The sequence below is a fragment of the Saccostrea cucullata genome, unplaced genomic scaffold (assembly GCF_032062105.1).
Source record: "Saccostrea cucullata isolate Sc308-1 unplaced genomic scaffold, CSIRO_AGI_Scuc_v1 ctg4446, whole genome shotgun sequence".
NCBI classification, from domain to species: Eukaryota; Metazoa; Mollusca; class Bivalvia; order Ostreida; family Ostreidae; genus Saccostrea; species Saccostrea cuccullata.
In genome coordinates this window covers 17,612-40,985 of record NW_026931205.1, presented here as the reverse complement: position 1 = coordinate 40,985, position 23,374 = coordinate 17,612, and the positions used below count along the sequence as shown (strand labels likewise).

General features: G+C 35.4%; 2 protein-coding genes across 2 annotated transcripts; one reads left to right on the top strand and one right to left on the bottom strand.

Moving 5' to 3' along the window:
• Positions 1 to 8,927: 8,927 nt before the first annotated feature.
• On the bottom strand, positions 8,928 to 15,316 carry LOC134231780 (janus kinase and microtubule-interacting protein 3-like). Its single transcript, XM_062713744.1, has 7 exons — positions 15,233 to 15,316; positions 14,829 to 14,939; positions 11,436 to 11,561; positions 11,029 to 11,112; positions 9,796 to 9,861; positions 9,589 to 9,693; positions 8,928 to 9,065 (listed from the first exon to the last, which is right to left on the bottom strand). Exons 3-7 carry the CDS (start codon positions 11,520 to 11,522, stop codon positions 8,928 to 8,930), a joined length of 480 nt encoding a protein of 159 aa, XP_062569728.1. The 5' UTR covers positions 11,523 to 11,561; positions 14,829 to 14,939; positions 15,233 to 15,316.
• Positions 15,317 to 16,261: 945 nt separating this feature from the next.
• On the top strand, positions 16,262 to 17,743 carry LOC134231778 (uncharacterized). The gene has a single exon (XM_062713743.1). The coding sequence runs from the start codon at positions 16,262 to 16,264 to the stop codon at positions 17,741 to 17,743; it is 1,482 nt and encodes a 493-aa protein (XP_062569727.1).
• The last annotated feature ends 5,631 nt before the right edge of the window (positions 17,744 to 23,374 follow it).

The following is a 23,374-nucleotide window of genomic DNA, read 5'->3' as shown; positions in this document are numbered from 1 at the left end:
ATACAATCTTTTTGATCTGAAATTCTAGCATTTAAATCTCCAAGGATAAGAATATTGCAAATATATTTGGATACTTCAATTTCAAGTTCAGAAAAATCATCATTGTAGTAGACAGAGTTTACAGGTGGAATATAACAAGCACACACATAGAGATCTTTTGAAAAATTAAAAAAAATTTTGTCTAGTTTCAACCATAATCTGTTTTCTGAAGATGTTGCATCTTTAATTTCAGTTATCCCTTTATGTAATATAGATTTATATGCAATGATAATACCACCACTAAATCTCTTAGATCTTTTTTTCTTCTTTCTACATTTTTGCAAAATATTATATTGTGGTATAGAAATATTTGGATCAGTACCTTTCCAAGTTTCAAGAAGTATATTGATGTCATGTTTCAATAATGATAGAAAAAAATCTTCATTGCATTTGTCTCCCAAGCCTTGAACATTCCAAGATGATATTGATAAATCATGTACATACATCACTTATCTTAAATATTCTTTAGTACAGTATGGCACAATCATGAAACATTGGTGTATGAAATAAAATGATGTAGTAAGTAATACATGTAATACAATTTCAAGTCCGAAGACACTAAGAAGTATTGTTATCAACAAAGAACAAGCAATAATACAGTAAATACATGAACACTTCCACTGACCAGTGTACAAATTTTAAGGCCAGCATTTTTTTTTATGTTTAGGTTTAGTTATGAACATGAGAATAAAAAAGTCCCGAAGGAAAAGGAAATAAAAAAAAAATTTTGATAAATCAATTGTACATTCTTTTTTTATGCTATTCTAATAGGCCCCTTACCACTGGACACATAATGCTTACAAATAGGAAAGTAGAACATTTAATTGCTTATTTCATCATCTTCCAGTTTGGGCCAGTTATATAAATTTTGTGATGTTGGTCAAAATATATTTTAAAAAATCAATTCTTTAAAAGTCTTTCAATATATCTTCATTTCTTTAATATGTGTTAGGTGAATGTGTAGACATTGTTCTAAAATTTACTTGATGCCTAAAATTATAATTCCTATCATAAAACAGACAGGGAGTATTGGGGAGTACGGTGAACATTTTTTCAATTAAGTGTAAAATAATTTCTCTGGCCGATACAAATGATACTACATGCCTGTATATATTTGTATATTCTTGCCTTTTAATAGTTGAATTTTTTTTATGTCTTCAGGTTATTGTTCATTTCTTCTGACCTCAAATGGACTTAACTTCTCCCATAGTTTTATTCATTACATCTGATGCATAAGCAACCCTTATCTGAAGAATGATGCTTAGACTGTAAGCTATAACAGAGACCTAAACAAAGTCGCTGGCAATATGCAATAGCTACCACGGGCAGTTTAAAACCTGGGGGAGGAAAATAATTTACAGACAGAAACTTTTGAAACGAATACATAATTATCTCACCAGCTTGTCATTGTGCAACAAAGTCGTCAGCATTTTATTTGTCCTTTGAACGGGTGAAACATTTTGAATGGCACTCGTATCGATGAATTTTACACTAAACCAAGCTAGCTTTATTTACCCGCCGTTACCGGAAGTGCGAGTTCGTAAATTTGAAATCTCGATCCCGACTCATATTTGACATCGGAAAGAAAAAAATTGTTTATTTTTTCTGAAAATTCAAAACCTTGAGCGGAGGCTTTGTACAACTGAAAATAAAATAAATCCTGGCCCTAAATATGTAATTAGATCATTAGCATATTAACCAGGAGCAAAGGATAAGATGTTCAAAGAATTCATGCAATTCACTATATAATCATTAGAGCCCCACCCTAAAACCAGAACCCCTGACCCTGGGGCCATAAAATTCACAATTTTGGTAGAGGCACTCTTGCTCATCATAACTATGTACTTAGTTAGTTTATTTAATACCCAGGAGCAGAGAAGAAGATTTTCAAAGAAATAATGTATTTTCACTATATAATTAATAGAGCCCCGCCCTAACACCAGAACCCCTGACCCTGGGGCCATAAAATTCACAATTTTGGTAGAGGCACTCTTGCTCATCATAACTATGTACTTTGTTGGTTTATTTAATACCCAGGAGCAGAGAAGAAGATTTTCAAAGAAATAATGCATTTTCACTACCTACTTATTTAGCCCCACCCTAGCACTAGAACCCCTGACCCCAGGGCCATGAATTTCACAATTTTGGTAGAGGACTCATTGCTGATTACAATCATGCAAACAGTTTGATTGCTTGATGTCCAGGAGTAAAGAAGAAGATTTTTAAAGATTGCATTAATTTCAGTGGTTTTGGCCCCACCCCTCAGGCCCCAGGGGGGCAGGGATCATGAAATTCACAAATTTTGTTCCCCTTCACCCATAGATGCTTTGTGCCAAATTTGGTTGAAATTGGTTCAGTGGTTGCAGAGAAGAAGCTGAAAATGTTCAAATGTTAACGCACGACGCACGACGCACGACGCACGACGAACGACGAACGACGACGGACGAAAATGGATAGCAATAGGTCACCTGAGTTTACTCAGGTGACCTAAAAAATATATTATTAATATTACAATTATGCTCATTTCAAAAATATATTTATCAATAACTTACAGATTTGCCTAAATTTTAGTCCAATTCAGAGCACTTGCATAATGTCAATTCTCATGCAGTATGTGTCATACCCATATAGCAGTGTAGAATTATCATTAGACTTCATTTAATATCAGACTGACTTTATAATTGTGTATATAAAATCTAGTTCCTAGGAACCTAGGAAGATAAGATACATTATGTGTACACAGTGGTTCTCAGACAATATCAACAGTGTTTGTGTCCAATCTGATGTTACATCAAAAGATGTGTCAGGTGATTTATGACACATTAAGATTGGAGAAATTATGTCAATTAAGGGATGTCACTCTTATTTCTGTAATGAAGTCACGTTTTCAAAATTAACCTCACACTCAAACATTTCAATCATATTTAAACTACACAACATACCTGCAGACATGAAATATTATCAAAATTAAGACCACATTAAATTTAACAAAATCAAACTAAAACACCAATCAGCTCAAAAAGCAAAATTCCTCAAATTAACAAAGCTTTCTGTGTATTAACCTATAAATCTATCAGTAATAATATTGAATTTAATCTGTAAATGGAAATAAACAATAACACATACCTGTGTCTAAATTTCAAAGCATTTATCCCACAACTTTACACCTTAAGATACTGAATCACAATAAAGGTACAAATATCAGGAAACGATCTGTGAAGTTACGACCATGCCTCCCAGCTAATGGCACCTCAGGGATATAAGGCCTTAATAACATGATCAGAAATATTTTGATTTTTTTTATTTGGAGAAAAAGACTTATCTATATAGGTAATCATTAACTGTGGGCACATTACACAATGGTACTATTTGATTCACGCCGTTACAAGATCAATCTTTGAGTGACAGGTCGTTAATCGTCCAAAGTCAAACGAGATCTCTCGGGTGTGAGCAAAATCGACACAAAATATTTTTTTTTTTAGAAATCTGTTACACATTTAGACTTACTCACGGTTTACTGAGGTAAAAAATATCCGCAAATCACCAAACAATGATTCATTCTCCAGTTATAAGCGAATTCCATTTTCCGGCACAGCTGACAGATTTTTATGTCTATATAATTTCTTAATGTCAAATACACAACCACTGAAACTTTTAGAATATAACAGGCAATTGCACATTGTATATTCATAAGGATTCCTGAACTACTGAAGTGTTACTGGAGCAATTGTGTGCGTAAAAAAGACGATTAATTTATACAATCTTTTATCAAATTAAACAGAAGCAATGTAAATACACAGCTAGTGTGGAGAGCAGATAATGGGGTATTTATTTAACAGCTTTTTGGTTTCCTTTAACAAAGGGAATTGGATATATAATTAAAAAGAGCAATTTAAATTATTTTAAAGCCACACAACATTCTGGTTGTTCTAGCTATACTGTAATGTTTTCTTGAGACTGAAATATTGATTTTTACATGTGAACAAATATCATCAAGGGTTATATCCATGAATATTGTCTCCAGAATTATAGAGGGTGGGGGTAAGGCGAGGGGGTATGAAGAAGCAGCACTTAGTTATATTATGTGGATAGTTTATATAGAAGAGCAGTGGAGGAAGGAATATATTCATAGACAAGAGGCCCACGGGCCTTATAGGTCACCTGAGCATTATGCAACAACTTTCCAGTTACAGTGTATTGAATTTGATTCATGTTTTAAGCCAGATGCTATATGGCATTCACAATTTTGAAAGGGCACCATTGATCATCATAACAATAAACTTAGCAGTTGTTTAGCTTGGTTACTGAATACCCATACACAGGGTAGGGGAACAAAAATGCACTCCAACTAATCAGTAATATTCATCAATAATCAGTAGTGCCCCTAACACTCTGACATAAACCCCTAACCCTAGGTTGCATAAATTTTTAAAAGGCACCCTGAAAATTGCCTATCAAAAAGTAAATAAATGTTTTATAAATACAAAGGACCAGATTTCAAACAATTAATTCATTTTCAGTATATAAGTAGAGCCCCCACCACTGACCCTGGGGCCTTGAAATTCACAATTCTGCAAGATTTGGGCCCTTGCTCATCATAACTATATAGGTAGTTCATCTGCTTCATACCCAGAGACAGAGAAGAAAATTTTCAAAGATTTAATGTATTTTCACTATATAATCAATAGAGTCCCACCCTAACACCAGAACCCCAGACCCTGGGGCAATGAAATTCATAATTTTAGAAGAGGCATTCTTGCTCATCATAACTATGCACTTACTTAGTTTATTTAATACCTAGGAGCAGAGAAGAAGATTTTCAAAGAATTCATGTATTTTCACTTTATATACAATAAAGTCCCCCAATCAGAACCATTGATGTTGGGGCCATAAAATTCAAAATTTTTGTAGAGGAATAAAGCCCCCCCCCCCCCACCAGAGCCATTGATGCTGGGCACTCTTGCTCATCATAACTATGCACTTAGTTAGTTTATTTAATACCTAGGAGCAGAGAAGAAGATTTTCAAAGAATTCATGTATTTTCACAATATGATCAATAGAGCCCCCCCCCCCCCCCCCACACACACACCAGAACCCTTGACCCTGGGGCCAAAAAATTCACAATTTTGGTTGAGGCACTCTTGCTCATCATCACTATGCACTTAGTTAATTTATTTAATACCTAGGAGCAGAGAAGAAGATTTTCAAAGGATTCATGTAATTTCACTATATAATCAATAGAGCCCCCCCCCCCCCCCAACACCGGAACCCTTGATGATAGGGCCATTAAATTCACAATTTTGGTTAGCACGCTTGCTCATCATAACTATGCACTTAGTTAGTTTATATAATACCTAGGAGCAGAGAAGAAGTTTTTCAAAGAATTCATGTAATTTCACTATATAATCAATAGAGCCCCCCCCCCCACACACACACCAGAACCCTTGACCCTGGGGCCATAAAATTCACAATCTTGGTTGAGGAACACTTGCTTATCATAACTATGTACTTAGTTAGTTTATTTAATACCTAGGAGCAGAGAAGAAGTTTTTCAAAGAATTCATGTATTTTCACTTTATAAACAATAAAGTCCCCCCCCCCCCCACCAGAACCATTGATGCTGGGGCCATAAAATTCACAATTTTTGTAGAGGCACTCTTGATCATCATAACTATGCACTTAGTTAGTTTATTTAATACCTAGGAGCAGAGAAGAAGTTTTTCAAAGAATTCATGTAATTTCACTATATAATCTATAGAGCCCCCCCCCCCCCCAACACCAGAACCCTTGACCCTGGGGCCATAAAATTCACAATTTTGGTAGAGGCACTCTTGCTCATCATAACTATTTACTTACTTGGTTTATTTAATACCCAGGGGCAGAGAAGAAGATTTTCAAAGAAACCATATATTTTACTATATAATCAATAGAGCCCCACCCTAACACCAGAACCCCTGACCCTGGGGCCATAAAATTCACAATTTTGGTAGAGGCACTCTTGCTCATCATAACTATGTACTTAGTTGGTTTATTTAATACCCAGGAGCAGAGAAGAAGATTTTCAAAGAAATAATGCATTTTCACTATATACTTATTTAGCCACGCCCTAGCACTAGAACCCCTGACCCCAGGGCCATGAATTTCACAATTTTGGTAGAGGACTCAATGCTGATTACAATCATGCAAATAGTTTGACTGCTTGATGTCCAGGAGTAAAGAAGAAGATTTTTAAAGATTGCATTAATTTTAGTGGTTTTGGCCCCACCCCTCAGGCCCCAGGGGGGCAGGGATCATGAAATTCACAATTTTTGTTCCCCTTCACCCATGGATGCTTTGTGCCAAATTTGGTTGAAATTGGTTCAGTGGATGCAGAGAAGAAGCTGAAAATGTTCAAATGTTAACACACGACACACGACACACAACACACGACACACGACGGACGACGACGGACGAAAACGGATAGCAATAGGTCACCTGAGTTTACTCAGGTGACCTAAAAATGTCAGTTTGACTAAATACAAGTCAAAAACCTAGCTTTTGAAGCAGCTGTAAGCTAAGTTGATGCTCTCTCTCTCTCTTGCATATGTCAATTAACATACATGCATAATCCCCATATATGTAAATGTGATGTGACTCTTTCTAAGTTTATGTCAAAATTAATATACAGGTGTATATGTCATGGAAGTCTTTCTCTCTCACTCTCCCTCTCTCTCTTAGTATATCTTGAAACAATTACATGTATGACACTGCGACTTATCCTAACTGTCTTATGCTTTAGAGGTCCATCATATTTCTTCATACACCAAGACATGGTATTTTCTGTGTGTTTATTGGGTCTGTGGTGAGAATCAATAGAAGCTGATGTTTACATGAGATCAATATATCAGTGTTTGTTGTGATGGAGGGGGAAACAGTGGTCAGAGTCTGTTTATCTAGGGTTTATCTATACTGAACCACACACAACATATGGTTCACTTTAAAACATAATCAAAAACCTCCAAACTTTTTCCTGTACAATATGACTCCATGGGCATGACTCACATAAATATATACAACTAACAACTCTGACCCCCCCCCCCTCCCCAATACACCATTCTTTTTATACACAGACTGAAAAGAGAACATGAGATATGGTGGAGGAATTCCTTCTGAGGTCACACAGATCTTAGCTGTCACCATTACATAACAACAGCATGTCTACTAGCTCAGAAAGTCTATATACATACACTTACACATATGTTCAGTTAGCTTGAAGACAAAAGTTTCACATTACACCTTGAGCATGTGAAGTTGATCAAGTGCACTAGACTGTTTATAAACATTACAAAATAAGATAGAAAGCTTTTAAATAACCCAGCTATCAATTCACACACACACCTTGACCTCCCCCACTCAGGTGAAAACAGTTACCTGTATATCCACCTGTATCAGTTAAAATCCCCATTCATAAAATCCAGGTAAATCTACACACACACATATATACAGTATCCTTGGATTACTCCAATCTCTCTATCCTTTATTCATCCTTCAGTTGTTCTGTCACTCTTCTGATACACACAGAACAGCTGTCTACACACTGACTGATCTCTACAGTTTATCTCCAGTGTGCTAAGGGGCCTCACAATGCCTCAGGGAGAAATGTCTGCGGTAATCACCCAGTTATAACCAAATAATCTAACACATCAGCGCTCCATGCATGTCTGTCTGACTAATATAATGCCACAATCAAACAATTATTCTCAGGTGTGTGCAGGTCTTTGTTGTTCGATGATTCTCATATACACTGTATACAAAGGACCTCTGTCCATTATGGCATTCTCTTTCTTTACCATTTCCTTTTGTGATATTAAATCGTCACTTCTCCTGAGCAGATGTTAGAGTGGTAAAGCTGATGAACAAGTCTGAATAATTGATTATGATGCTGGTCATTTTCTCCCGAGTTTATTAACTCACTATGACAATTCTTTATAACCATGTTAACTATCTACAAAGATGTAGCTATTTTATCTATATTTTATGCAATGCATGTGTCTGTGCTCAGCATATAAATGGCAGGATCTGTTCTTTGTTCAAAAGGAAGTCAATTAAAACCAACTTTTGGAATGTCAGAGGAATTCCTTTGAGTGCTAGCCGGTATAATTACATTACAGTAACCCAGCCTTTTATTGATTTCTTGACACATATCTTGATGAGTGGCTCAGTAGAAAATGGATTGTTACTATAAGAATCATAACTCAAACCTGGCTGTAAGCACTTAATAATTACTGTTCATCTTAGAAAAGAAATTTGTTATGAATTATATTAATTAGCTATATCTCCTCATAATTCTTTATTCATCTCATATGAAATAATATTTATACTATTTAAGATTTTCTCTTAAGATTTATTGCAAATTAGAATATGTGGATTTCTTGTGTCATGATCTTCCCTTGGGTACTAACAATTTTGACCCTTTGACCTTCTTTGACCTTAGAGTTTGACCTACTTCTGAAAAACTTGAACCTTGGTCATTACTTTTGAATGGTTTAGCTTTCATATTTTATAGGTAAAATCTTTGTGGCAAGACCTTCGTTTGGTTATCAAGATTTTTTATCTCTTGTCCTTGAAATTTTGACATGCACTTGAGAGAAACTTTAACCTTCGCCCTGAGCTGCTATAACGTGGCATGAGTGTTTCACAAAAACATCTTGTTTTGTATGTAATAAATGCATATCATATCCTTTAAGGAGCATGATATTCCAGGCAAAATGAGTATCTTAATTCTCAAGGTAAATAGCACCCAGTCTCCCATCATGCTCAAAGAACCATCTCTGCACTGTATAGTGGTCCCAATAGTTTGTGCCCCCTACCCCAAAAAAAATGATAAAGTGTGACCTGTCTGGGAATGTCTAAGGTCCTTTTTCTGCTCTGTCTCTACTGGGTGACCTATTCATTCTCTGTCTATAACAAGATGACATGATGACCAGTTTGGCTAGTTTCAGCTGCCAAAGTGGGTACACAGGGTCTCCTCTGTCAGTCTCCAGATCCTAAAGCTTGTTGGTGTTGGTAGTACACATTATTATAAACAGCCTCAGTAGGAATGATGTATACTTGTACCAAGTCAGCAACTTCATCGTTCACTTCAATTTCCCAGCTAGTCCATTCAATTTCATAAATTTACTACATACAACAGGTACTTGTGTATCTTTATAGTTGTCAACTGATGACAGAAGCAGAAAGCAATTCTATAGATCTATATCTACATCTTAAACAATGTGCATGGTGAATATTTTACCATTTCAGACTTTGCAGTTCTGAGACGAGGGAAACAACTCTTATCCACTTATTACTCCTTATCTGTGTCTCTTAAGTAAATGTTGCTAAAAATCCCCCAAACAAACAAACCCTATGATAAAATGTAAAATACCGGTACTTCTAACCTGTACCTGTTGACTCCTCAGACTATAACGGTATGGTACTTACATCTGTCTAATATCCCCGCTGTGATCTGGGCTATATCTGGATTATACCTGGATTAACACACACTAATATTGAATGTGTGATACTTACATCTGTCTCATACTCCATGACCTGGAATTCCAGCGTCTCCACAAGATCCCTGGATTCATCCAACTTCTCCCTCAGATCACCGCAATCCAACTCCAGCTGCTTCACCTACATCAAACATAAAGTCATCCGCAATTAGTCTGATGCGAGTCCCTCTCTAGACAAGATCTGTGTTAATTCTGATGTTTAATTTATAGAATTTTATCTTACCCTTTCTGTCAACTTGATATTCTTCTCTTGTATCTCACTTTTTTTGGATTCAACAGCAGTCAGTCTCTACAATAAGTACACAGAGATGTTCATTTACATGCAGATCAGCAGAGAGGTGTATTAATTCATTTACATGTACATGATGTACATGTAGATCAGTATGGGATAGTCTATCAAATTTTCCCTCTCCCCTTATTGGAATTTCATGCAATAGATTCCACGATGTCCTACGGATTTTGTGATAAGTTATGGAAATCAAGCAGTCAGTTATATTTTAAATCAGCTAATCATGGAGACATAAATGAGCAACAGCCAATCATGCAGTCATTAAGTTACATACTTTAGTCTGATATCAGCCAATCATCACATTAGTGACATCTGACATCAACCAATCACACAGTGAGTTTTACACTTACATTTGATTTCATCCAATCATGCGGTTAGTTACACACCTTTGTTTGAGTTTCATGCAGTCATGTCTCAAATGATTGTCCATGCAAATATCTAAAAGAAATCAAGCAAATAAATTCAATAAAATTCACTGCTATTTTTTTCTGTAGTATTGCACCAAAAATTGGTGATCAGAAATTGTAAAGCTGTTTAATCTCATGCAACCATGTTAAATGAAGCAATCTTTGCAACTGTAGAAAATTGGTAAGTTAGTGAAGATTACAAAAACAATTAAAGTATTAAACTTACTACATAAAAACATCCATTCATTACAGGTTTGTTTGATATATGTGTAGTTTACTGTACATGTACTAGCTTATCAAGATGCTGGTTGGTTGAGTGGCGCAGTGGTTAGAGAGTCTGCTCTAGAGTTGCGAGGTAAGGAGACAATCCTTACATCGTGGTTCGAATCCCACTGTGTAACGTGGAGACAGGTCTTTGGATGAGACTGTATAAACCGAGGTCCTGTGTCGCAGTAGGTGGTGGCACGAAAAATATCCTTTCCTGCTCAATGGCCCTGAGTGCTGAGTACAGGACAAAATTTGCAGCTCTCCACTGGCAAGTGGGGCGTCTCCATATGAGTGAAAAATTCTCCAGAGGGATATTGAGCAACATGCAATCAATCAAGCAAGCAATGCTGCTAGAAAGGCATCTATTTGGTAACATTATATACAAAGAATAGATCATTTATGTATTTCAAGGTTATAAATACCAATTCTTGGCTTTTCTATGGAAGAGAGCAATGAATTATTTCTGAGGTTTAATTTGTACAGAGAAGATTACCTTGCTTGTGTCTGTTAATTCTTTTGTCAGTTTCTCTATCTGGCATTGTGACTGAAAAAGGTTTGTTTCCAAGTCCACTCTCAGCTGATCAATTATAAAGCAGATTATTGATTACACACTTATTAAATTTTCTCAATCAAATTAGAAGCAGATGTATATAAAAGATGTTCAAAATATTGATGAAAACACAGTAAATTTTCTCATTCAAGTTAGAATTTTGATATCTGATAGAATTTTTAACTGTAGGGCTTGTGAAATGACACAAACCATCTTATGACTAGAAAATCCATGCGAATTAATTTTTCATATATTTCAGCATAATTAAAATGGATTCCCAATACTCCACTTACTTAACTAGACAAAACAGAGGGAAGCAGTTTGTAACTGACTAAATAAATGACCTTCACCTTGAGTTCTCTTTGAGGGTCAAGGTTAGTTCCACACTGTGAGGTCAATATGGTATGCAGTCTTTGAAGTTCTAAGTGTTCCTTCATCAGCTTCTGGTAATTTTTCTCTATCTCTGATCGAGACAACTAAAAAAGATCAATAAAATAAAAATCTCATTTTTATTGAAAGGGTAACAGATAGATAACAAATATATGCAATTATTTTTTTACAACAATAACCATCTTTTTGGTTAAAAAAACCAATCATAATAACCTCTGGATCTGACATATCCCTTACTTTTGTAAACATAGACTATTGTAAAAATCTCTCTATAACTCTAACAAAGTGAGAAGGGATGCAATTTTTGTCTACCTGACAGAGAAAAAGAGAGAGAAGGGTATAAATTTTTATTTCACATATATCTCTACATACAGAGAGGTGAGATTTTCTCTTAATTAATTAAATAAGAGATTTAAATATATTTAAATTAAATTTAAATACAGTTAATTCTCAATAAACCGCCACCTTCTGTAATTTAGAAATCATGGCGGTATAACGAATTTGGAGATGAATTGAATTTCCCATTGTTTAGGAAACCAGAAGTAGAGTTACCGTTCTTAGAAATACCATTTAGCCTTTCTATTCTCATTATTACATGTACACATAAAAATATATTTCTAAATTTGAAAATACTTCAAGTAATTTTTTTATGTACTATTTCGCTAAAACAAAATGTGCAGTTATGAATTAAAGACAAGTACAATCATGTGGATGCATGTAAATCTGCACGACTGATATTGAACAAAAAATGCTGGGTTAATTGATCGTTGTGATATATTGCCGATAATACGTAAAATGAATTCTTGAATAAATTCATTGTTTATGGTATCATTGTTGATAAAACGTTCACAATTGAAACGGTATAATTATTTTTTAAGCAAATTTTGCATTGTTTAAAGCAGAGATCATCAAAATAATATCATTATCTGCGTTCTTAAACGACCACCGCTTTCGAGGCAAAGCCGTCACTATTTTGTTTTCTGATTAATAAAAATCATTTTCCATGTAAAAATAATTGTTTATCTAATTCTTATTTAATTGCATGTACCTTGTCTGGCTTTGCATGCTTTACAACAGGGATAGCGTCAACCAATCAGCCGCGATTTACTGACTACATGCACCTGTGGTGGTATATCGAGATAATTGACACTTAAAATGGACGTCTGTTGTGAAAACAGGGTGGCGGATGGTGGTATGCGAATTTGGCGTTATAAAAAGAATTTTATATAGCAGGAAAAACGTTATTGGCAAATCATGGCGGTATTGCGAAAATGGCGATGATTCGAATGGCGATAATTCGAGAACTGACTGTAAATTTAAATAAGAGATACAATAATTCTGTAGTCAGACAAGACTGATAAGAGAGATAACTCTTTTGTAGTCAGACAGACAAGAGAGATACCTCTTCTGTAGTCAGACAAGAGAGATAACTCTTCTGTAGTCAGACAGACAAGAGAGATAACTCTTCTGTAGTCAGACAAGAGAGATAACTCTTCTGTAGTCAGACAAGACTGATAACTCTTCTGTAGTCAGATTGACAAGAGAGATAACTCTTCTGTAGTCAGACAAGAGAGATAACTCTTCTGTAGTCAGATTGACAAGAGAGATAACTCTCCTGTAGTCAGACAGACAAGCGAGATAACTCTTCTGTAGTCAGATTGACAAGAGAGATAACTCTTCTGTAGTCAGACAGACAAGAGAGATAACTCTTCTGTAGTCAGACAGACAAGAGAGATAACTCTTCTGTAGTCAGATTGACAAGAGAGATAACTCTTCTGTAGTCAGACAAGAGAGATAACTCTTCTGTAGTCAGATTGACAAGAGAGATAACTCTCCTGTAGTCAGACAGACAAGCGAGATAACTCTTCTGTAGTCAGATTGACAAGAGAGATAACTCTTCTGTAGTCAGACAAGAGAGATAACTCTTCTGTAGTCAGACAGACAAGATAGATAACTCTTCTGTAGTCAGACTGACAAGAGAGATAACTCTTCTGTAGTCAGACAAGAGAGATAACTCTTCTGTAGTCAGACAAGAGAGATAACTCTTCTGTAGTCAGACAAGAGAGATAACTCTTCTGTAGTCAGACAAGAGAGATAACTCTTCTGTAGTCAGATTGACAAGAGAGATAACTCTCCTGTAGTCAGACAGACAAGCGAGATAACTCTTCTGTAGTCAGATTGACAAGAGAGATAACTCTTCTGTAGTCAGATTGACAAGAGAGATAACTCTTCTGTAGTCAGACAGACAAGAGAGATAACTCTTCTGTGGTCAGACAAGACTGATAACTCTTCTGTAGTCAGACAGACAAGAGAGATAACTCTTCTGTAGTCAGACAAGAGAGATAACTCTTCTGTAGTCAGACAAGAGAGATAACTCTTCTGTAGTCAGACTGACAAGAGAGATAACTCTTCTGTAGTCAGACAAGAGAGATAACTCTTCTGTAGTCAGACAGACAAGAGAGATAATTCTTCTGTAGTCAGACTGACAAGAGACTGACAAGAGAGATAACTCTTCTGTACTCAGATAAGAGAGATAACTCTTCTGTAATCACACAGACAAGAGAGATAACTCTTCTGTAGTCACACAGACAAGAGAGATAACTCTTCTGTAGTCAGATTGACAAGAGAGGTAACTCTTCTGTAGTCAGACTGACAAGAGAGATAACTCTTCTGTAGTCAGATTGACAAGAGAGATAACTCTTCTGTAGTCAGACAAGAGAGATAACTCTTCTGTAGTCAGACTGACAAGATAGATAACTCTTCTGTAGTCAGATTGACAAGATAGATAACTCTTCTGTAGTCAGATTGACAAGATAGATAACTCTTCTGTAGTCAGATTGACAAGATAGATAACTCTTCTGTAGTCAGATTGACAAGATAGATAACTCTTCTATAGTCAGACTGACAAGATAGATAACTCTTCTGTAGTCAGACTGACAAGAGAGGTAACTCTTCTGTAGTCAGACTGACAAGAGAGATAACTCTTCTGTAGTCAGACAAGAGAGATAACTCTTCTGTAGTCAGACTGACAAGATAGATAACTCTTCTATAGTCAGACTGACAAGAGAGATAACTCTTCTGTAGTCAGATTGACAAGAGAGATAACTCTTCTGTAGTCAGACTGACAAGAGAGATAACTCTTCTGTAGTCAGACTGACAAGATAGATAACTCTTCTGTAGTCAGACTGACAAGATAGATAACTCTTCTGTAGTCAGACTGACAAGATAGATAACTCTTCTATAGTCAGACTGACAAGAGAGATAACTCTTCTGTAGTCAGACAAGAGAGATAACTCTTCTGTAGTCAGATAGACAAGAGAGATAACTCTTCTGTAGTAGATAACTCTTCTTACCTCTTCACAGAGTTCCTCATCAGACAGGGTCCCGGTCGACAGAGACAGAGAAATGTCAGAGCTGAGGGATGTGTCGTCTTCATCATAGCCATAAAATGTCTCCTTCACACCCTGTAATAAATCAGTAATTAAAAAGAGTTGTATTCTTAACTAACATTATGAGGAAGGTACTGAAAATCAAGTCCAACATTTTTCATTATTTTTATAAATTTTTACTGCATTGTGCACAAATGTATGAAAAAAAGCCAACAATTCTAAACTGTAAAAAAAAAAGTCATTACAAAAATAAAACATTTTTATGTACTTTTTTCAAGTTTATACATGCTTTGAATTTGCATGAATATACTATGCCTTTATAACCTTTAGAAAATCTTTCATGTCTTTTGGATAAATTAATTTGCTACCTTCTCATGAGGCCTTAAAGATTTTTTCTTCCTTTTTCTGTGCTGTACCAACTCTATCCTTCTGTCTTTCTCCTATAAATAGAGAAGACAATCATTGAAATGGAATCCATGATTCAGAGAGTTTTTTAATGTTTATTATAATGAAAACTTTCATGTAAATCCCTCTTTAAACAAATGTAGAAAGCTGTAAATGTATAAGCTTTCATTGACATGTATTAAGACCACTGAGTGCTATTAAGTTTTTTCTATGTTTTCTCTTTGTTGTGAGAAGAAATTGAATTGAACCATTAATGTAAGTTATATCTTATTTATAACAAATCCTTGTATTTTTTGCCAAAAGTGAAATATGCATCTATACTGGTACTTTCCCAAATTTTCTGAGATTCAAAGCACTTACTGGTATGATAATGGTCTTTAACTTACGTAGTGACTTGCATAACTCTCTTGTATATAATGTTAAAATCCTCTTACATTATCTAGGGCCTATGATACTGTACGTGTACATAAATTGGGGTATTCAAAATTTAGCGTAATCACTTGGAATGGAGTTGTTGGCGTAATCAAAGCTCTGCACATGCCTGTTCAGTGTATTGTATATGTAAATGATTTCTTAGAGGTGTTCATGAATTAACGCATTGTTGTCTGCGCCAAAGCCGTTAAAATATGATGCTTTTTTAAAGTACACATACAGAGAGTAATTGTAAGTTATAATGCCAGGTTAGTTCATGCATCTCACTAACCATGAAAAAAATTACAGTTGACAATAAAGCAATAATGACCACCAGAACAATCTCATTTCATTCATTATATACCCTGGTAGTTACTTTTTAAATCAATTGTATCTTTCTCAAATTTTTTTTCTGGTTCAAATGATTATCTCATGTGTACAGTGCAGCATACACCTGTATTTACATTTCATTGCACATCCAAGTGTATTTTGAATAAATTCAAAGTCCAACTTCACGACCTGTTGTTATCTAATATGCAGATTAAAAACTAGGTCATCCAGGTAAGAAACACCCAACAAACATGGCTGAAACTACCAACAAGAAATATCCACTGGGCTCTCCTCAAGAGCACATTATAATGTGTGAAGCTCACGATTCACCTATTGATATGGTATGTGAGGACTGTGATGAATTCATTTGTGGTGATTGTGCAAATACAGATCACAAAGATCATAAATGGAAAACTCTAACCACGGCAGCCACTCGAAGGAGAAGGGGTCTGCTTAAATTTCTGAAGAAGATCAAGGAAGGGGATCTGCCTGGGATTGCAGAGAAGATCAAGAAGGTGTCAAAACAGATCACAGAAAATATAGATTTGTGTGACTCTGAGATGAAAAAGCTTCAGAAGCACTATGATGAGATAATGGCCAAGCTGGCAGAAGTCAGAATATGTCATGGGCAAACAATAAGAGATAATTTAGATAGAAAGAATGATCAACTGAACCATGTGAAATCTGAGTTAGAGATGAAGAAGAGAGGAATTGTTGACACAGTGGAATTCATGGAAGAGAACAACAGCACCATGTCAGATTACAGCTTGATTGACAACCACAGAGAACTGATAAAAATACTGTCTGAATTGGAGGTTCATACGACAAACTGTGAACATTCAGTGAGGTTTACTAGAGGTGAAATCAATGATGATTCACTTGAGTCTTTGGTTGGAAAAACTATAGATTTAGATGATATTGGTGTGACAGAAATAAACTCATTTCAATTTGGAGATAAACCAATAACTGTGTTGGAGGCTTTCAGTGAAGAACAATGTTACCTAAGACAATCTCACACTAAATATACAGAAAAAGTCAATCAGCAAGGAAAGAAAACACAACAATTGAATATTATTCCTAATGATGTGTGTATGACTGAAAATGGTGATGATTATTTCACTGATTTGAGTAACAAGTCCATCCGCCGTCTGTCGCCATCAGGATCTGTCTCTACAGTCGTCAGTACAGATCCACTGTTACCAGGAGGAATCTGTCAGTCAGTGGACAGTGGACTACTGGTCACCTTGATAGGCTGTGAATCAGACAGTTACAAATTAGAGTCACACAGCAGACGTCTGGTGAGACACATCACAGTGACAGGTGATGTCATCCATGAGTACGAGTTCCAAGAGGACGGTCACACCAGACTGTTTATATTGCCAAGCACAGTCACACAGAATAGTAACAGTGATATCTGTGTTGTGAACTGTACAAGTGCCAATACAGGTGAACTAGTGATCATGTCTCCCTCTGGTCGTAAGAAGTTTGTCTACCGTGGACAGAACCTGACAGAGAACTTTAATCCAGCTGATGTAGTGTGTGACTCCCTCTGTAACATCCTTGTCACTGATCCACGTAACAAACAGATCCATCTGCTGAGTCCTGACGGGGAGTTCTTGAAGTTCTTACCAGACAATGAAGTGAACCGTCCATATTCACTGTCCCTATACATGTCTACACTGTGGGTGGGATACAGGGAAGGAGTCGTCAAAGTGTTTCAGTACAGAATGTAAATAGAAAATACTAATCAATTAAATTAATAGAACAGTTATTTGAAATTATATCTGTCACAGGGTGAATTATAATTAATTAATATTACTAATTATCATTCATATCATTTTCGTATCTTATTATAAGGCATCATTTTCTTATAGTAACTAGTGAATTCCGTTGTTACTACGGAATTTACTATGTTCATTCATTCATTCATTTATATGGGTGAGTGGTCAGTGAGAGTATCCGAGTGTGTGAGTGGTCAAACTGGTTTTTCTATGTCTCCTGCGAATTCGTGCCAATACTAACTTCTCGAGCACTCCAACCTTAGACTTTGGGGAGGGAAGACGCTCTCTCTCCCCAACACAACTTTATACCTTACGATATTGTGGCATTCAGTCTAGGATTACAGTAAGAAATAATTGTTAAATTATTTCTTAGTATTCAATTATTATCCAGTATCTATCTGATCATTTTATTTAAATGAAGTGATTTCAGTTCCTTTAATATTTATTAAGGTCTTCCGTCTTCAGCGGAAGACCTTCTTGTTATTCTTAGGTTTCTTTTCCACTATTTTTATTATTATTATTGTTTTTTTTTCTTACCGATTTTGTGCACGCGATTTCTCGGAAACGGCTTGCTCGATTTTCATGAAACTTTCAGGACTGATAGAACATTGAACAAACCTGATATATAATTTTTTGTTTTGATGACGTCACTTCCGGTTTTGAGATTTCCGCGATTTAGTGATTTTCAGAGGGTCACTTTGTCCGTGAGTTTTCTCAAAAACGGCTTAGGGTAGAAACTTGAGTTTTTCAGCAATGATAGAGCAATATATGTAGATGTGACATACGTATTTCATTTTCACCGGAAGTGCTGCACGCCGACGCTCGCTATGGTCCGAAAAAGGGCATGTCGAGAATTTTAAAATTTCTAACACTTTTTCTTCGATATCTTTTCACATGAAAATATTTCGTTAAGACATATAGAACAAAAGAAGTGTAGAATTACTTGATCTTTCAAACGATATCTCGAAAAAAGGGCTGGCCCCTATAATAAAGGGCCGAGAGGGGCCAAACGTTTTTCCTTTATATCTCAAAAAGTATTGAGAGTTTGTAATACATCAAAGAAGCAAAGTTGTTCAAAATGCTAAGCTGAATCTATCTGGGTCATCAAAATACATCCGACGATGTCACTTCCGGTCAAACCGGAAGTAGTACGAAAATGCATATTTTTGCCGTTCTTGACATATTTTGCGGTAACACATGTCATTGGAAGCATAAAAACTTAATTTTCCGTCCGTCGACATCACTTCCGGTCAAACCGGAAGTAGCCAAAAATAGCTTATTTTTTAAGGTTTTGACGCAAATTATAAAGTCAATGGAGACAACTTAGCTCATTGCTTTCTTTTGTTGACATCACTTCCGGTCAAAACAGGACGGAAGACCTACTCGTTGCTTTGCAACGAGCTTTGCTCTAGTTATTATTATTTTTTAAAATGTTTCATAAGTTGTAACTTTTTTAGAGTGACTCCCACGCAACGTAATTTTTTATGGCCTTTTAGTACACATAAAGTCTTTTAGATATCCTATTTTTATGCACAAATATGTATCATGTATTTTTTAAAGTAATTTGTTCGCCAGTTTGTAAGCTTATATCTATTTTAATGTGAAGCGCACTAGAGTGTCATTATTATAATGCGCTATAGAAATTATTGTATTGTATTGTATTGTATTGTATTGTATTTCTAAATTATCTAAATTCATAAGTTTAACTTATCCGCGTAAAAGTGTGAGTGAGGTGAGGAATATTCAATACATGTTTTATTATATTGCAGATCACCCTTTTTCTGTTGATAGCGTTAATTATATATAAAAGACATCGAACCCAGCAGCCGTGTTTGTTTGTTTATTTCTGCACTACAACTAAAATACCTAGACTAGGCTGTGACGATGGTGCCCACGGTGGGTTATCTGACTTCTTCTTACCTGTTATCCAATACACTGTATCATAGATTTGTTCATGTATATAGTATTACACTGTTGGGTTTGTGTTGGTAGGGATTGACCCAATCATACTTTTATACCTTATCAGTTGTTTTACTATTGCATGTTATATTTCTGTCATTTATTTACATAATGGCAGACTTAGGTAAGGAAGAATTAGGTAAGAAGATGTCAGATAAAGATGAAACAGATAAGAAAGAATCAGGTAAAGATGAATCAGGTAAAGAAACGGGAAAGATGCCATCAGCTAAGGTAGAAACAAAGGAGGATACAGGTGCAAGTCCTTTACAGCATCACATATCTGAGGTACAAAAAGATCCAAACTACAGAGTCTTAACTAAGGAGGAGTATAACCTTTTAGTAAATGCTAGTTTAAAGGTCAAATATCAAGGAAATAGATATACTTGTATATAATATATGTTGTAAACAATAGTTTAAAAGAAGGAATTACAATGTTCGTTTAATTTTAAATCTCCTTGTTTTCTTTATTTACCTGCTTAAATATCGCTAAAAATAACGTTCATCAATAGAGTTACTTCCCCTTTTTGTGATGTCATTAGAGACACTCGACAAAATCTAGTTACATAAGTATAGTAAAAAGTGCTCTTGATTATCTAAAATTATGGCAAATTTTGGGGAACAGAAATGTTGATATATCAGAGTAATGCGTAGATCTGACTGTTAAGAATAGGCTTTGTATATTTGAGTCAAGAAAGTACGCAAATTGATTATTCTTCTTCGACCGATTCTGTTTCATCCGAAGCCGGTAAGAGTGAAAGTGGAAATTAAAAATTACACAACTGACAAGGGATCATCACAGAAGCTAACGAATGTACATACATATATTTAATGCCTTTTACTGAGTGTGCTCAATATTCCAGTCAAAAATATTTAACTGCGGAAAATTGATTTTATGTGTTGTTTCTCATTCATCATATAGGACCAGGACTTTTACATTGTGAAAAAGTATAGAATTTTTTTTTACATTGCATAGCCGTTTGAACTGGGCACACGGCTATTTTTTGTGTTAAGTATACTATAATGAACAATGAGCGGAACAACAGAAATTACGTCATCGTCGGATATATATCATCCTTGGGAATCCGAAGATGCATCTTCGCCATGCGCGGATTTAGAGGAGGGGTCGATGGGGTCAGGACCCCCCCTGGAATTTCCAGGTTATTAAATCTATATACAAAAGCAAGGAAAAATTTAACTTGGACCCCCCCCCCCCCCCCCCCCCCCCGGTAAATGTGAACTTGTACACAAACACACACACGAAATAGGATTTTGAACTTTTGGCGACTTCCCGCGTTTTTTTTTGTTTTTTGTTTTTTTTTTTGCTTGTCAAGAAATTTCTGTTTTGAAAATTTTTTTTTGACCCCCCTGGGAAAAATTTCTGGATCTGCGCCTGTTCACTAGCCATCCGACACCTTAGACTCTTGTATGAATGAAGGCTAGTTTAAGCCTTTTATAAATTTATACCCTCTGATACTAAAACATAACATTCTGTTTTAGTATCAGAGGGTATGAATTTTCCCCGTCCCTAAGCACCTGTGGTAACTAAACATCTGTCTGGAACCTTTTTAATTTATGCGTAACGAGTAATTTTTACTCCCCCCCCCCCCCCATCCCGAAGTAACATTTCTTTGTTGTTGCTTTCAACGGATATTAATTGCTTCATACAGGCCTGAAAATCTTTGTCACATAGCACTTTCATTCTAAAAATATTTTAATATGAATTATTTCACCTTAATTTAGTGTAGAAAATAATGTCAAGACGCCAGCACAAGAGAAAATAAGTGCTGGAGGAATACAAAACTGCGGGCAGAAAATTGAGGAACAATCACTTGCGTGCATGAACAGTGAGGTTTTATTGTTTGAATAAATATGTAATGGAAACAATTTTAATATAAAAATTTTCTAGAAAAGGGACAACTGGAAGTAAATGAACGCATTCTTGAGTAAGTATTTTCTGAGACGGATATCATGGGCAGATTTAGAGGGGATGGGGGAATTTCCGGGACATACTAGTACCCCATCCCACTTGAATTTTTTTTTTAGACACGATAACTTGGCAGATAATCAATTCTATTATACCACACCTTCCGTTTTTTGTCAGTGAAGTTTTAGAGATTGTTCCTGAAAATTGCAAGTATTTTTTTTTCCAGCATGTTAGAGGTTTACGCCGAAATACATGTACTTTTGGCTTGGCGCCGCGTAATGTTCAGTCATGTATATACCGAGTGTATGCTCTAATGTAAAGGGCCAATATCTAAAACTTGACAAAAGCGGAAAATATAAAATATCGAAGTACATGTACTCTTGTCTTTATTGGTACAGTTAAAAGCCCACATGGCAACATCTCGCAAACAATAATGTTCTAAACACGACAATATAGCATGCACTTCCTATTTCACGCTGTCTCTGATGACGTCACGCAACAAGGGAGATAAGCGATTTACAATAAATGATCCACTTGTCACACAGGTAAGTTTAAAGGGGGAGGAAATAAGCACCTCCTTCAAATTTACCTGGTCTTAGAACCTCTGTCAATCATCTGAAATTAAGCATGGGATTGGATACTTTGATTTGATTGACATTTAGTTTGCTGCTGTTGTGTATATCTTGTGTACCTTGTCTGGAGATCGTACCGACCATCAAATTAACTTTCAAGCTTTTGATGCCTACCGCACATGCCTGAACGTGATAAAGAAGCAATCAAATCATTCTTTTCTTTTATAATTCATAAGAATATGCCATAAATATAATCGATCTATCAAATAATTAAATAAATGACAAGAAAAATCATGGCTATATAATAAATATTTTATCAATTTAATTTTAAAAGGGAGGATTTCATATCACAATCGATAATTCTAATTTCCATGTCAAAACATGAGTTAACGTACATTTATTCCTCCATTAATTACCAAAATAAACCAACCTGCGTTTGAAGCTTTTATCATGAAATTAGATAAAATTATTTTTAAGACAAGTATGACAACATTTTAACATTGTTCATGAGCCAAGCAAATTTATTTTTATAAGACAAACCTGTACTTGTCGCTTTTCTTCGATACATGGTGATGAAGTTACGGTATAATAATAAGTTTTAGAAAAGAAATTACTCGGAATATAAAATCTTGCTTTGTATTCAATGTTTGAAATTAATCATGAATCTTGAAAGAAAAAAAAACGATGCAGAATGAGATGATTCCATTCCCATTTCATAGCTGTCGGGGAATCAACCCCGGTCCGAAGCCCTGGCCATTTTGACAGACCACGTTATGGAATAATCAAGTAGGGCTTATCTTAAAAATATATTTTTTTAGACAATAATATTTCTGCTTCAACATTTTATTCTCAAAACATCGTTTCTAAGTTTCATTGTTATTTACTGAGATACTGTTTTATGATTCACTTTCTTAGAACTATCGTTTTGCGGAGACGACGTGCAATTAGAATTACTTCCCTTTTTGTCGCCAGATAACAACGACAGATTTTGGTGCTAAATGTATTTTCGTTATAACACTTCATTAAGACACACACTATATTTAAAAAATGTCGAATTATTAAAAACATCAAGTATTTTAAAAGAAATAAATTGAGAAGGATTCTGACTGCAACAAAAAATGCTTTATT